This window comes from Carassius auratus, unplaced genomic scaffold (assembly GCF_003368295.1).
Source record: "Carassius auratus strain Wakin unplaced genomic scaffold, ASM336829v1 scaf_tig00215575, whole genome shotgun sequence".
NCBI classification, from domain to species: Eukaryota; Metazoa; Chordata; class Actinopteri; order Cypriniformes; family Cyprinidae; genus Carassius; species Carassius auratus.
Genome location: NW_020528145.1, coordinates 294,116 through 310,366, shown reverse-complemented (window position 1 = coordinate 310,366; position 16,251 = coordinate 294,116). Strand labels below are relative to the sequence as shown.

The 16,251-nt window shown below is 35.8% G+C and overlaps 1 protein-coding gene across 1 annotated transcript in view; it reads left to right on the top strand.

The window, feature by feature from the left end:
* Positions 1–12,439, top strand: part of LOC113095045 (suppressor of tumorigenicity 14 protein homolog) — a 38,716-nt gene extending 26,277 nt beyond the window's left edge. The window contains exons 5-19 of the mRNA XM_026260667.1: positions 216–388; positions 944–979; positions 2,311–2,539; positions 3,415–3,551; positions 3,723–3,826; positions 4,951–5,060; positions 5,259–5,389; positions 5,565–5,669; positions 6,459–6,566; positions 6,921–7,034; positions 7,725–7,844; positions 9,089–9,269; positions 9,553–9,824; positions 10,086–10,222; positions 11,938–12,439. Of these exons, the coding sequence (XP_026116452.1) occupies positions 216–388; positions 944–979; positions 2,311–2,539; positions 3,415–3,551; positions 3,723–3,826; positions 4,951–5,060; positions 5,259–5,389; positions 5,565–5,669; positions 6,459–6,566; positions 6,921–7,034; positions 7,725–7,844; positions 9,089–9,269; positions 9,553–9,824; positions 10,086–10,222; positions 11,938–12,099 (2,119 nt within the window). The 3' untranslated portion in view covers positions 12,100–12,439. The remainder of the gene's footprint in view (positions 1–215; positions 389–943; positions 980–2,310; positions 2,540–3,414; positions 3,552–3,722; positions 3,827–4,950; positions 5,061–5,258; positions 5,390–5,564; positions 5,670–6,458; positions 6,567–6,920; positions 7,035–7,724; positions 7,845–9,088; positions 9,270–9,552; positions 9,825–10,085; positions 10,223–11,937) is intronic.
* The last annotated feature ends 3,812 nt before the right edge of the window (positions 12,440–16,251 follow it).

Sequence of the window (16,251 nt, the reverse complement as noted above, 5' to 3'; positions counted from 1 at the left end):
TTTTTAATGGGCTCTTTTTTGATTTGGGTCAATAAGAAACCAACTAGACCTAGCATAGCATAGTTCTTAATACCATACAAAACACCTTGGTAACTAGCATTGTGCAAAGCAAATCCTAAAATTTGAAAGTACATTATGCATGGCAAGCATCACAAAAATCAAGTTGTACATTTGTTCAGCAATATGTCTACTTTGCACCATCTTTGCATTTGCAGTGAAGGAACCATAGCGTATCATTGGTCTCAATTTGACATTCCTGAGAATGACCAAGAGATTGTCCCGGAGCTGTCGGAGGAGCGCGTTGTCAGGGCTCTGACGAGGGGCATCCGCCAGGAGGGCAGACAAGTCGGCAACATTGCGGTCACTGACATCGACATCACTGCTTCATGTAAGATGTTTGGTAATTCTAAAGATAGCATGTTTGCTCCACACAGTCACAGTGCAGTGATTAGGATGAGTTAAGGGAGATTATATTGAAAACTTTTTTTGAACAACAACATTATAATTCTTTTTTGAGCAAAATCTAATGACTAACTTGTATATAAATGACAAAAACAATAAAAAACGCATAAAGATGCTTTTTAATAACATTGTAGATAGCGGTAGGGACTTGGCTTCATTGTGCAGCTCAATGCAACACAGTAATTATTTGTGTTAAAAAAAAAAAAAAAAAACTAACTCTGTCCTTCTCTGGTCCCCATATGCATTGTATACATGAGAGCAGGAGGCCTGAGTGACACCTCAGTGCTTTGCTTAAAATGATATCTCTGTATGGAGACTCATGTCCCTGTAGTGAAGTGAGAGACTGGTATTTGTGAACGCTGGAGTCAAGGTGATGGGCGGATGAGGAGGAACAGAATATCTGACAGGCCTTTGGAAAATGGAATGAAAAAAGTACAGCATGCATCATTCTCTATCTCTCCCTCTCTCTCTTTCTCTGCAGCCACAGACCCTCGCATGGCCAGGGACCCCAGATCCAGTGAGTAAAGTTTGTCCCATTTCAGTCATCGCTGCACTGTAATTTTCCACCTGGGTTGTCGTGCTCTCTCCTGTCACTCACTGAAAAATGCCTGCCCGCCTCCATCTCATGCTCGCTCTATCTCTCGCTCGCTTTCCCTTCCACTTACCTTGCTGTGCACAACAGTACAGTGATCTCAAAAACCTGTTTTTCAACCGCAGAGAGTAAATGTTGAACAACAGCTCTTCAACAGCACCTTTATACGAAAGTCTAAATTATCTGCATTAAACTGCAAGTGCATGGAGGTTTCTTGTGACTTTTGAGTCCACATGAAAGCCAAATTGTCCCGTTTTTCTTCAATGAAATATTTGGCCTGTAATCTTTCATAAAAATATAATAACTTGATTTCTAGGCTTTCCTTATTTGAGACCAGGGATTCCCAAAATGTTTGTCAGCCAAGCACATTGACCTAAAATGGTAAATAAGTAACCCCTGAGAGTTGATATTTAAATAATTTAGCAACACCTTGACATTATTTACGGTTGACTGGGGTACTGGTCACATGACATGCAGGGACACAAATAAAACTGTTAAATAAATGTACTTATGGATTAATTTTGAAAATGTATTAAATTTTGATTGTTTTTATTTTATTTGTATTTTAGTATTTTATGATTTAATTTAGTATTCATCAACTCACAAATCACTCTAAGCTTAGTGTTTAATGTGATATTGTTTTAGCATTAATATTTAAGGTCATGTCATTAAATAGAAAATAATGGTATATATAAAAAAAAAAAATTAAAGTACAAATTAGTTTCATTTTGTCTATTTAATGCTGGAGAAGCAAAAAAAACAAAAAAACAAAAAAAAAACGGGAATACATTTTCATATAATAATGTTTCCATAAAAACCTGTTTCAATCTGAAGTTAAAGATGTGCTGGACTACTGACAACAACACTCAACAGCTAATGAATGATTTCGAAACATTTAGTTTTTAACTCTGTGGTTATGGTGACGCTATTTTGTGGTCTGTCTGGTTATAGTTGGGACATATAAACAGTGATTGATTAAACATGCCTCCGTTTAGTTTGCACAATACATCACAATAGGGAAGAAAATCTAGCCACAGTTTTGGTTCATGCAGATGTTTAAGGTTTTTGATTGATCTTTTGTCCATCCAATAATCCACTCTGTTCAACCACTTTGAGGGGGCTAAGGATCTTTGTGCTTCTTATACTTGCTGCACAGCAATTATCATCTGATGTGCTACTGAGTACTTGAGCTAGTTTGTTATTTACCTAGAACGCAATAAGTTTAGATCTATCTTTTTTCCTGTTTCTGTTATCAGAGAAATGCTTTTACAGTCTCATGGCTGACACCACCAACAAAGAATTTACATCTCCGGATCACCCTAAGAAATACCCAGCTAAGTCCCGATGCCAGTGGCAGATCCGTGCTCCCAAAGGCTACGCCATCATTGTCAAGTTCAGCACCTTTCACATAGAAGATGACTGTGCCAATGACTACGTGGCCATCTACAACTCTCTCAGTCCTGACAGCACGTATGCTATCACAAAGTGAGTACATGCCACTTTCACACCTCAGATTTGACTTGAGTGTCATTTTAAAGGAATGTTCCAAGTCAAAAAACAATTATGCTCTGTCAGTATCACTTGAATACCATACAAAAAAATAAAATAAAAATAAAAAACACTTTTAGGGACTTCAGATTAGCATGTGCTGTAATTTACAACCAATCTTTTTTCCCCTCATATACTCATATAGGCTGCATTTATTTGATTATAAATACAGTAAAACAGTAATATTGTGAACTATTATTGGAGTTTAAAATAACAATTTTCTATTTTAATTTATTGTGATGTAAAGCTGAATTTTCAGCATCATTACTCTGCTGTTTAGTGTAATAGGATCCTTCAGAAATTATTCTAAAATACTGATTTGCTGCTCAAAAAACATCATCAAAGTTGGAAATGGTTATGCTGCTTAATAATGTATTTTAGTGAAAACTGTAAATTAAATATTATATTATTTCTCTCTCTCTCTCTCTCTCTCTCTCTCTCTCTCTCTCTCTCTCTGTGTGTGTGCATGTGTGTGTGTATCTGTCTTGAGGCTTCTGAACTCGATATAACAATGTGACTTTGCTTTGACATTTAGTTTCGCTACAAGTCAATGTTTACACAATCTTGACAGAATTTATGATCTTAAAGAGACCATAAATTCCAGTTTTTAGTCCAAATCTTTTAGGAGGTCATCTGCAGGCTTATATATACAGGTTTATACCTAAACATTGACAAAATGTACTTTAGAAACAAACATACCAATTATACAACCTCACCGATTTTCGTCCCATCAAGCAATTTAATATATATGTATGTGTGTGTGTGTATACACCGTTGCTACAGTTCTAACACTCTTGCACCTTTTATCACAGACAATGTGGACTTCGACCCCCTACAAATCCTCTCGAGGTAGTTTCTTCTGGTAACGTCATGCTTGTCAACCTAATCACTGATGTGGCCCAGACACCTGGATTCAGAGCGGTTTACACTGCCGTTCCCATTATTGCTGGTAAAGTCACTGATCATTCTGTACAATGCTTTAATATTCTGTAGTTATAAGTCTTGCAGTGTCTGCCTTGGAACTCAAAAAAGAATGTTGAATTGGACTTGAAGTGTTCCATGTTATAATATCTGTTTTCCATTCACCCCCCCCCCCCCCCCCCCCAATATTAATTTCTAGCTGGGAGCTGTGGAGCATCTCTGACTGCTCTCACAGGAAACTTCACCTCTCCTCATTTTCCTAGTTTCTATCCTCCTTTGTTGGACTGCAGCTGGACCATCAACGTAAGCCCCACATGACCGTTTTACTTTTTTTTATTTACCAATAGAGAGAACTCTGTAATAGCTGTTCTTTCTTTTATCGTTTTCTTTCTTTCATGAAGCACAAAATGAGATGTTAGGTATAATGTAATTAGTTTTTTAAATGAATGCATTTTTTTCCAGTAAGGATGCGTTAAACTGATCACTGTTAATCAGTGTTTCTAAAAATAAAATAAAATAAAAAATGTAAACAGCACAGCTGCTTTCAACATAGATTTGCACAGCAAACTAATCAAATTTGAATTAATTCTGAAGAATCCTGTGACACCGAAGACTGGATTAATGATGCGGAAAATTAAACTTTGCCATTACAGGAATAAATTACATTTTTAAATATTATAAAGGAAACCATTTATTTTAAATTCTAACAATAGTTACAATATTACTGTTTTACTGTATTGTGGACCAAATAAAGTCTTGCAGAGCATAAATTATTATTATTATTTTTTAAACATAAACAAATCTTAAAGTTTAGAAGTTTAGAACCAAAGTGCACCAGTTCAAAAAAGGTGCAATTTTTGAACTGAGAAAGTGTGAGCTTTGAGAGATCTGGCGAATTGCCAGATTTTTATTTTAACTTATAAGTTGTATGTTTTCCTCAAATCATAAGTGGTGAAAACTACATTAATTTAAAGCAGTTCAGGCATTTTTAACATCTCTGTAACACAGTTTGTAGATCGGGACGGAGGCAGGAACCGGCGAACATTTAAACATAAAACTTTAATTATCAAACCTACAACATAAAATCCAGGCCCGCTCCTTTCTCGTCTTTCACTGTTGTTACTCTTCCTTTTATCCTTCCGGAGCTCCTCCAGGGAACTTGAGACTGGTGAGAGGTGCAGGTGTCACTCATTATGCTTTACTCCACTCGCCCCACTCGTCTCAATCTCATTTTGTGTTTCACAAAAGAAAGAAAATAATAAGAGGTCAGACTCAGAACAATATGATAGTGAAGAAATGAAGACAACATTTTCATATTTGAATGAACTACTCCTCTTGATTAGCAAAAGGGTTGTAAAAGTGCTCTTTTATTATTGAGCTATGCCTTTTTGAAAATAACCATGAACACCATCATGTGGGTTCTGCAGGTTCCTACTGGCAGAAGGATAAAGCTTGATTTCAGTATGTTCCGTGTGAAAGAGCCGATGGTGGACACTAGCACCTGTCACAAAGACTACGTAGAAGTGCTGGGTAAAAAGTGAGTTCTGTCATCTGTCCTACCATGCCAACCATTTCCCTCATCATTTCTTCTCAGCTTCCTGACAGTCTGAAATAAAAAAGGCCCAATAAATAAAAGTTTGTTAATTTAGCTGAAAACCATGTGTTGCCAATTAATTTTTAGTTTCATTTTAGCTTTTGTTGTATTGACACTTCTTTACTTCCTCTACTTTTGAAGGTATTGTGGAGAGAGACGTAGACTTGTTCTCTCTAGCATCACTAATTCCTTAGAAGTGAAGTTCCATTCAGATGAATCCTACACTGATAAGGGATTCAGGATCGCTTACACCGCCTATGACCCTGGAAACCGTACGTAAGCCCAGTGTTTCAATATGGCCAGTCAAATTCAGTTATGAAATTTTGATCCTTGACCATTTAAAACCAACATAACACATTATTATATTATTAGAACTCTATTTCACTTCTCCTTTGTGTTGAGTTCTGGCCGTCTTCCTGTTTTTACCCTCATGAATTTCATCTCCAGCTTGCCCTGGTCAGTTTGCATGCACCTCAGGCTACTGCATCAAAAAAGAGCTACAATGTGACGGGTGGAATGACTGCGAAGACATGAGTGATGAGAAAAACTGCAGTAAGTCTCATCCCTGTCAGGATTTTGCTAAATTGTCATTCAAACCTTTTGAACTGAATTAGCCCTGTCCAACAGGATACTGATGTAGAACGACACGAAGATGAATTTACAGAATTGCAATTCAGTTGCTATATAAAATTCAGTCCAAATGAATAAAAACAAAATCAAAAATGTAATTGTTACTTAATCTGACATTTTATATATATATATATGTGTGTGTGTGTGTGTGTGTGTGTGTATGTATGTATGTATGTGTGTATGTGTAATATAAAAATATGTTGTTTTCTTAAGCTGATTGGACAGATTCCTCCCATTTATGTTCAGTACTGTCAGTTTTACTGGTGATTTTACAATTGTACTCATTGTTTTTAAATGTACAGAACTTAGTTTAAAATAATAGTTAAAAATGTATGTATTATATGAAATATTATATATTAAATTTATGATTTGTCATTTACGTAAAAACTTCTAGGTGTTTTTGTTTGTAAAATAAATGTTATTATGTATTAAAAATAAATTAATGTTATTTATGTATTGAACTCTTTAGATCATCAGTTTATGTTTATGGTTAATTCAAAATCATGTGTAAGTTCCACTTCCTTAACTTCAGATTTGCATTATAATTTTGGATCCTGTTTGGAAGTAACCAGTAAACTTAAAAAAAAAAAAAATACTAAAATAACCTTTTGATGAGTGTTTACATGGTACTAATAATTGACAAAGATTGGTTATGTTAGACATACATTTTATGTTGACACATTATTTAGTTCAATGTGGTTTGTGTTTCAGAGTGTGATGACGAACAGTTCACCTGCAAAAATGGCCTGTGTAGGCCTCAGTACTTTGTGTGTGACAGAGCGAATGACTGTGGTGACAATAGTGATGAGGAAGATTGCGGTGAGTTTCTCCTATTACGTTTTACTGAACATATTTATTTATACCAGCATTTACCTTTTAGGAAGTTAATTCAAATGAATTCAAATACATTTAAGGATACACTAAGTACTGACAGACCAAGCCATGGCAGGTGTTTTATCTCCACAAAGCGGAACCTCATTGAGGTCACATGACCAGCTGTTTCCTTGGATTCCAATAAACAAATTTAAGATTAACTTACTTTGATCTATGACATTTTCCTGGAGAACTTCAAAACATTCAAGACTTGCTTCTTTGTGGTACACTATAAAAAGCCACTTTGATTCTTGCCATTGAAGGACACTTGACATGGTTTTGTTTTGGTGTCCCTCATAGATTGTGGCAGAGGTCAGGAAAGGTGCGGAGACGGTGCCTGCATCCCACAAGAATTTATATGCGATGGGAAAAATGATTGTGCTGATGGCAGTGATGAGGTCTCCTGTGCAGCAGGTGAGTGGATTTAACTGACTTACTGACCACAGATCTGCTTTTCCATAGAGCTTATCACCAGGTCAATCTAACTAGTTTTGTAAGCTTACAGTATGTGCATCGAATATACCTTTTCACAAGCAACAAACAACTTATGTTTTGACATGGCATCATAGGTGCCACTTGAAAGGAAACAAAGCACTACAAAACAAAATAATAAAAAAATGAAAAAAGATACAAAAGAAAACAAAAGATACAAAACAATAAACAACCAACAATAGATACAAAACAAAAGATACAAAACAAAAAAATAAAGATACAAAACAATAAACAAAAGATACAAAACTGAATTAGTCAATGTAGGCCATATATAATTATAGTCAATCTAATTATAACTTGTATATGTAAATACATAAATAAATAAATATATATGGAGTGGAGAATGTGCTAACCTATGATGAAAATATTGTTACAATAAATAAAAATAAAATAATAAAAATGTCCCTTTTTTTCTTTGAGGTAAACATTATTTTTAATGTTTAAAAATAAGTTATTCACAGAATCATAAAATATTATAGTGCTTTCTATTGTTGGGCTGGATGTTCATTTATAGTAAGACTATCCCTACCTGTATATAGTTTAGGGTCTCTAATGTCAAGTTAAGTTTGGAAAAAACGGAGTTTTACGTTATCTGTACTCTTTCTCTCTTAGCGGCTGGTATCTGCAATGATTTCTCCTTCAAATGTAAAAACAAGGACTGTGTAAACAAAGTGAACGCAGAGTGTGATCGTGAAGCGGACTGCTCAGATGGTTCGGATGAACAGGGATGTGGTAAGTCACATTTTTGATTTGTATTTTTGCTTTCATAATCTGTGTTGTCTAGTAACTGGCCACGTGTTGCACAATATGAAGAACTTTTTGATTAATACACAGCTGTGCTGATATTCAGAACAACAGCACTGTTGATCATGTGATATTGCCTATATATATATTATTTAACTGTAGTGCTCAGTTGGGTATTTCACTTGTTTTACATTGACCTGCAGTGTGGTTTATCTAATCATAATTAGAAGTTAGAAGTATTTCTTATTATATTAAATTTGCTGTTTGGAGTCCTTCATTTTCCACTCAAGTGTTACATAATGTGAAGCTGCACTGATGCCAGATTTATCATTTTTGAATGTACTTTAGATTAAGTACCTTTGCAAAGTATTTAATTCACCGTTTAATAAAAAGGCATTGTCAGTTGATTATAAACCACCTAAGATCTATGCCTTAACAACACACTTAAAGAGAATAATTTTTACAAATTTAAAGGGACAGCAATTGATTTAAGCAAAGAAAAAAGTGTAACCCTTATGATTAATTCTTTGAGATGCACAGACAAATTATGTGAAACAATTTTTTTTTTCTAATCCGTTTCATAATTGTAGTTAGTTTTAATTAAAAAGTATTATAGATTTATAATATGTAACATTATAATTATATATGCACATACAATTATCGGTATGAATTTCAGTGTCTAATTTCTAGTGTCTTTATTGTATAATCTTTTGAAGTTAATGAGCTCCCCACTTTCACAAGCTTTTGGTTTTCAATGAATTTGCAGTTTCCAGAAGTTGCTGCTGCATCATCAACAATATGGTTATTAGTGTATAAAATTCACTTAAAAAAAAAAAAAAATATATATATATATATATATATATATATTTTAATCTATATATGAAACCTTATTTGACATTATTCTTCTTTTATAGTCCTCAGGGTTGCTAGTTTCATTGTCCTTTTCTCATTGTGTTTTTTTAGCCAGCATGGTTCATTCCTCCATATATCTACATTTTTATGATTCTGCTGTAGTCCTGGTAAAGGCCGACTGTACTGTGTGAGTCAGAGCAGATGTTACAAGAAACTCGCCATCTTTCAGTGCAAAAAGTTTTGCAGTTATCTCTCTGATCTTATCCCTGCTGGTCATGTTCAAGACCTCTCCTCTCGTCTCTTCACCTCTCGTCTCAGCATACCAATGATGTCTTCCTTAAAGTCTTTGTGTTCGAACCCTTCTTACAATTTGGTTTCAGACTGTGGAGTCCGGCCATTCAAGCACAACCGTATTGTGGGTGGGCAGAACGCAGATGTGGGTGAATGGCCATGGCAGGTCAGTCTACATTTCAAGATTGAGGGACATGTTTGCGGCGCCTCAATCATCTCTAACAAATGGCTGCTGTGTGCTGCACACTGCTTCATCCAGCCTGACCCAGCGTGAGTCCGTTTATTGCATCTCTGTATGGCTGTTAGTGTTAGTGCTGTATTTAATTTAGCTGTAGTTAATGATAATTTATCACAGACATAAATTAGACATTTGCCATGTATCTTTCTCCATTTGCTTTGTGCTCAAACTTCTCCCTGCAAAAGCCTGGGCTTGATTTCTGTTCAGTGGCCAGCAGGTGGAGCACAAGATATGCAGTACAATCATAAATTCTGAGACTGAAATACTAAAGCTGAATTAAAAAATATTACACAACACTGTGTTTATTGTCAACAGCTACAAAATGACATCCAACTGGCTGACATACAGTGGTCTGCGGGACCAGAACATCCAGGACGGCTTTGTTCAGAAACGCTCTTTGAAGAGCATTATCACCCATCCAAACTACGACTCAATGACCTACGATTATGACATCTCACTGCTGGAACTGAGCGATCCATTGAACTTCACCAACACCGTGCATCCCATCTGCCTTCCGGCATCCACCCACGTCTTCGCTGCTGGTAGTGGCTGCTTTGTTACGGGCTGGGGCACACTCCGAGAGGGAGGTGAGACAGCTTGTGTGCCTGAGGGCTGCCCTTTGCATTTAGAGTTCTTTTTTCTATGAGATACCTTTGGAATCTTGCCGCACAAGTTTGACAATTATCAATTCCACGTCTCAGTGTCACTTTGAACACAACTTTTGTTCTAAGATTTTGTGGAAGCACATGATCATCATAATAAATTTTTCAAACACTCATACTAAGTAGAGATGCTCATTGGTAATAGAGGTGGTCTCATAGGACTAATCTTTTATTTATGTGTTGTAGGAAGTGTTGCACAAATCTTGCAGAAAGCAGAAGTAAAGGTGATTAATGATACAGTATGCAACATGGTGACCGAAGGTCAGTTGACCTCTAGAATGATGTGTAGTGGCTACCTCACTGGAGGTGTGGACGCTTGTCAGGTAAAACCATTCCTATTTATTTATTTATTTATTTATTTTTAGAACAAAAACACATGGAATCTGATAATATAATTTTGTTCTCGGCCACTTGCAATATATTTAGGAATTTTTTTTTTTTCTTTTTGATTGTCAGGTCAGTTCTTAGTATATTATTAACAATATTGTGAAAAACTATTATTATAATCAAAATAATAATAAAAGTTATCTCTTTTGCACATACAAAACACTGTGCATAGACCAAATCGCATATAAGAATAATATTGTTTGTTTACATTAGTGGAATTCTGGCAACATTTTTATGTAAAAAAATAAAATAAAAATTCCTCTATTGTCCAAAGCTTAGCATTGTATTAAATTTTACATGAAATTTTGCAGTGCTTACATAGACAACTCAAACCAATTTCTGTTTGTTGGTCAACATGGTCCAACTTAAACTTTATTTGAAATGTGCGTAGAGAAATCTAGATTCCTGTTAAAATTATGCTTTCAACTAGTTTCAACAATGAAAATTCACTGAACAATTGTACATGTTGGGCTGTTTTTTTTTTTTAATGGCCATTTACAGACTCAAAATCATAATGCCTCAACCCCAGTTGTAATTTGAAAATCTGAAATCTACAGCACATGCAAATTTACACATTTATTGAATGTTAATGAATTCGAGGTAGTTTATTAGCCATTTAGATGCTTAGTCATGCCCCGCAGGGATAAGTCTTCTTTTTTTTTTGTCCTGTTCTGTTCATTCAGAAACATCTACAGTACAGACATGACATGAGCATAATGTCGTCAAAATGTTCAGCTAATGTTGTTGTCTTCCTGCAGCCTCGTAGTGGAGAAGATTAATTATTCTACTTGGTTCCCTGATATTTAAATGAGCTGATTTCCATAATTTCTACTTCTATCTCACTTGTTATTCATCTTTCTTTCCTCTTCTGAACGCTTGGTGCGTCTCTCTTATTCTGGGTGTAATCTTCTTAGTGTGCTTTTCTCTCGCACAGGTTCTGGTCCTGGTCTTGTGACTCCTTTCCATCTTCCTCTCTCCTGCTGTAGGAGCACGTAGATTTTCTCTCGCTATTTGTACTTTGCTCCATCTTTCTCACCCTCTGTGATATTCTTTCATTCACTTAGTAGTTTTGTCTTCCTCTCTCTCTCCTCTCATCTCCCAATTCAAATATGCTTTATTGCCACGTCTGTTTACATTGCAATATTGGCAAAGTAATTAAGAGCCGAATTGTACTACACACAAAACAAATCATTGAGGAATAATAGTAATGGAATGAAATGACACAGTAAATAAGCAGCTTAAATTAGAGACACAAAATAATAAATGAAAAGTGATTAAAATGAAAATTAAAACGTTTGCAATTGCTTTGCACTCTCCCCTTTTTTTCCCAAGTTTCTCTTATAGATAATCATCACTTCGTCTCCTCTTTCAATCTTAAGCACTTTATTGGCAAAATTGTTTTATATACTATATTGCCAAAGCATCAATACACACAATAAAAAATATCCCCATTAACACTAAAATAAATAATCACGATATATAATAAAAATCAAATAAACATTCAGTGATGCATTAAAAAAACATTCTCTAGAGTAGATCAACAGGCAACTCTTGAATACGGTGATCAAATATGTGTAGCGTCCATGCATTTCATCAAGTTTTGGAAAATGTGGAATGATGTTTAAAAGTTTCTTTCTTTTGGCTTCCACAGGGAGACTCCGGCGGTCCTCTTGTGTGTCGTTCCGATGTAGGCAAATGGTTCCAGGCTGGCATTGTGAGCTGGGGAGAAGGCTGCGCTCGGCGGAACAAGCCTGGCGTCTACACGCGTGTCACCAAACTGCGGGAATGGATCCGTGAAATTACAAACATATAGTGGAGCCTGGACCTGCAATCATACGACAACCAAAGCAGAAGAACACATATGTTGAGTGCCATGAATATTCAGTACAGTATGTGAGCCGCACTCACAAAAGCAAAAGTGAATACAAATTTGGTCGACATCTGTTGTGAGAAAAAAAAAAAAAAATCATTTAATTGTTTCATAATAGCATTTTCATTCAGTATGACTATTTGGTTGTTATGGCTTATGAATGATGTTTTTCATAGATGTATCAATCAAAAGTTGACTTCAGCTTTAGTCAACCAAATAAAATGGTTCATAAAATACATGCAGATACCACTATAATGACAGTATATATCACTGTGATGTACTGTTGGGATCTGATTCCTTGAAAAGTAACTTCATAAATGGCACTTAGAGATCAAACTGACCTATTCTGAGACTTTTGACCTGGTGGAAGTTTTGTTGTAATCTTTATGAATTATATTTGGTTTAAAAAGTTTTTTTTTTTCTTATGCTCAAAGTGTGCCTTTATTCCAAAGACTGGCCCCCCCAAAGCCAGGCAAAGGTCAAAAGCTTATTGCAATCTAGACATTTCTGTAAGTGTCTCACTCAGGTTGACCTTTTTTCCTCACATCTGTGATCTCAGAACCTCAGTACCAAAGCTCTGAAATGGAGGATTAGGTAAAAACAGGATATTTCCATCATCCATTTGCTAAAACAACTAAGGCCAACATAGGTCACACACTTCTGCAGCATGTTAAAGTTCCAGCCAATCAATGTCAAAGCAGGATAGTCTCTCCTTCAAAGAGGTCCGAACGTATCAAGGAACCTATACCGCGGCTTCCTTATAGTCTTGGCAAGTTTCTTTCCCGTGGAAAGTCCACTTGCTTAGTTAGATTTTCAGGCTTTGTGATGTAATGACTTAATTTCCCAGGAGGGACAAGAGACGTTTGGTGTATTTTGAGAGATGTAAAGCAATATGCTGTATTTATGTACTACAGAAGTTTCATATAGCATCATGATGTGTTGTTTGACCTATTGAGGCCTTGTTAGGATTTCATTTTTAAATTGTGTAAATTTCAAACAACTTTCAATTGTTTTTAAAACTGCAATGCTTATCTATTGCCTTAAGTATCTGGGTGACTAAATGCTTCTTGTATTGTCCATGTAACTGATAACTTGTTGGTCTTTTCTGTTTCCTTGTGTTTTATATTTTATCACTATTCAAATGTTTTAACGTATGCTGGAGTTTGTAATGTTTTCATGAAAATAAAATACATGCTGGTTTTACATTACTTTTTTTTTTAATTTTGACATTAACCCAATATGTTTAATTAAAGGTACAATTTGTAAGATATTTGCAGTAAAATATCCAAAAACCACTAGGCTAGTGTTATATATTTTGTCCAGCTGTTTACTAACAATATCTCTAATGTTTTCAACTACTTGTAAATCATGAGAAAATTCCCATTCTAAACATTGACACGGGGCAGTGTAGTCGCCTGTCGATGACGTTAGTACCCTTTGTTACCGCCTTTACTGACGTAATAACCACATGACAACAGTGGACAAACGCGGAAGTGGTGTCCAGCAAACCACTTGCTTGCTTCAAGCAGTTCCTTATTTACTTCTTCTTGCACGTTTTATGGTGGATTGTGTTACTTATTTATGGAACATAATTTTCTGTTTACCGTCTGCAGCTGGTTCTGTCGACAAGGACAGCTCCCGTAAACTTGTGTTTTACTTGACAGGTGAGTTGTTTTGATTAGTATCTTTACAGAAAACGACCAACACGATTAGTATTTTGGGGCATACAGGCCAAACGCGAGGCATCGCGTCTCTAGACCCCGCGCAAGGACGCGTCTGATCCATAGTCTATTCGCGTCTTTGCATTGACTTTGTATGTAATCTACTCGCCCTTGAAAATTATGACATCAAGTACACCATTTATAAAACTTTACCTCATCCCTTAAATCCATGTTTTATATTTCCGTCTGATTGATGGCCGTCAGTAGTTGGGTAGAAGACAACAAATCCCATCATCCACACTCCTTCTTAGCGTCATCAAACCACGCGTTTGTTATTGTTTTGGTAGTGCGCGTTCTCGTGGCAGATCCTACAATCTGTATTCTGTACCTTTAAACACTGCATTGCAACGGTTGTTTTAAATGGTTGACAGAATATTTAACTTAGGTTAATTACATACCATATTTGCGAACGTATATTGTTGATTTTGTGCTTAATTTCATTGTTATAATCGTGTAACCAGGAAATATATAAATTGTATTATTAATAAGTTAAGAGTTTGTCGATTTATCACTTAGTCGGCTCCACCGACGTTTAGCGCTCTAGGTAACTCAACTGAGAGTTCACCATGGAAAAACATTGATGAATTCGTTTGTAAGTCTGTCAGGAGATTAGAGAACAAGCATTTGTGACAATCAACTAATCAATATCAACTATAATCAACTATTAATCACTATAAGGTTTCACCACTGATCTATATATATAACTATATATAACTACTATATATATATATATATATATTATAGATCAGTGGGTTTCACACATTCTATCTGCCAAAATAGGGACTTTTTCAGTCATTGTTTACAAAAATGTACATTTTTAACGAGTTAGGTTAGTAGCAAAGTGATTAATTCTTCTTTCCGTTATTCACCACGGTAGCTTTAAAACTACTGAGTGTCACTGTCTTCTCACTGTCTTAAAGGGATAGTTCACCCAAAAATCTAAATTATGTCATTAATAACTCACCCTCATGTCGTTCCAAACCCGTGAGACCTCCGTTTATATTCGGGACACAGTTTAAGATATTTTAGATTAATCCAAGGTAAGAAAAACATCATCAAAGTAGTCCATGTGACATCAGAGGGTCAGTTAGAATTTTTTGAAGCATCACAAATACATTTTGGTCCAAAAATAGCCACAACTACGACTTTTTTCAGCATTGTCTTCTCTTCTGTGTCTGTTGTGAGAGAGTTCAAAACAAAGCAGTTTGAGATATCCGGTTCGCGAACAAATCATTCGATGTAACCGGATCTTTTTGAACCAGTACACCAAATCGAACTGAATCGTTTTAAACAGTTTGCATCTCCAATACGCATTAATCCACAAATGACTTAAGCTGTTAACTTTCTTAATGTGGCTGACACTCCCTCTGAGTTCAAACAAACCAATATCCCGGAGTAATTCATGCACTCAAACAGTAGACTGACTGAACTGCTGTGAAGAGAGAACTGAAGATGACAACCGAGCCGAGCCAGATAACAAACAAAACATTGACTCGTGGTCTCGGACTAAATCTCAAATATCTTAAACTGTGTTCTGAAGATAAAAGGAGGTCTCACGGGTTTGGAACGACATGAGGGTGAGTTATTAATGACATAATTTAGATTTCTGGGTGAACTATCACTTTAATGAAGGATGTCAGAGTTTGCATTGTAGTCTATGTTACTAGGTTTGCACATTATGTATATTCATTCTTGTTTGGGTATTTTCGTCAGTGTTCGTAGTATGCAAGGGATGATGACAGCTGATGGAAACATGACCCTCAATTTACCAGAGTAACCGTCAGTTCATTTGTTTAATGCTGAGTATGTGTTTATGTCTTCAGCACTCCCTGCGGTGAAGTTCGGCGTGACATGATGAAATCTGAGAGTCTGGGTGACACGACAAGATAATGTTGTCACACGACACCCGCTCAGTCAGCGCAATATTTGGCGTAGAGAGAGAGAGCCAGTGTCTGCTATGTTTAATACGCAGACAGCGGGAGGCTTGGGATTCTCATCCGTCTTTATTAAAAGCCCTGCTGTCACCGCGGGAATAAGAGAATCAACATAGGCATCACTGCTAATTTATGTATTCATCAACTCGCAGCCCTGGTATTGTTTGTCCTCATTTCTTCATGACATTTGACGGGACCCAGCGATGTGTGCCAAACTCACTCCAGTCAGAGCAGATATTATTCGAAATGGTTTTATTTAAATATAAATATGTGTACAAAGTTACAAGCAACAATAGCTCATTTTTAGCAAATAAAATTATTTGAACATTATTGAAAAAAGAAGAAGAAAGAAACAGAAAGAAAAAGTCAATTAGTTAAAAACTGATAAGTAACATGGGGGAAAAACATTCTGAACCAAATTAAGTCAACTCAAAGATATA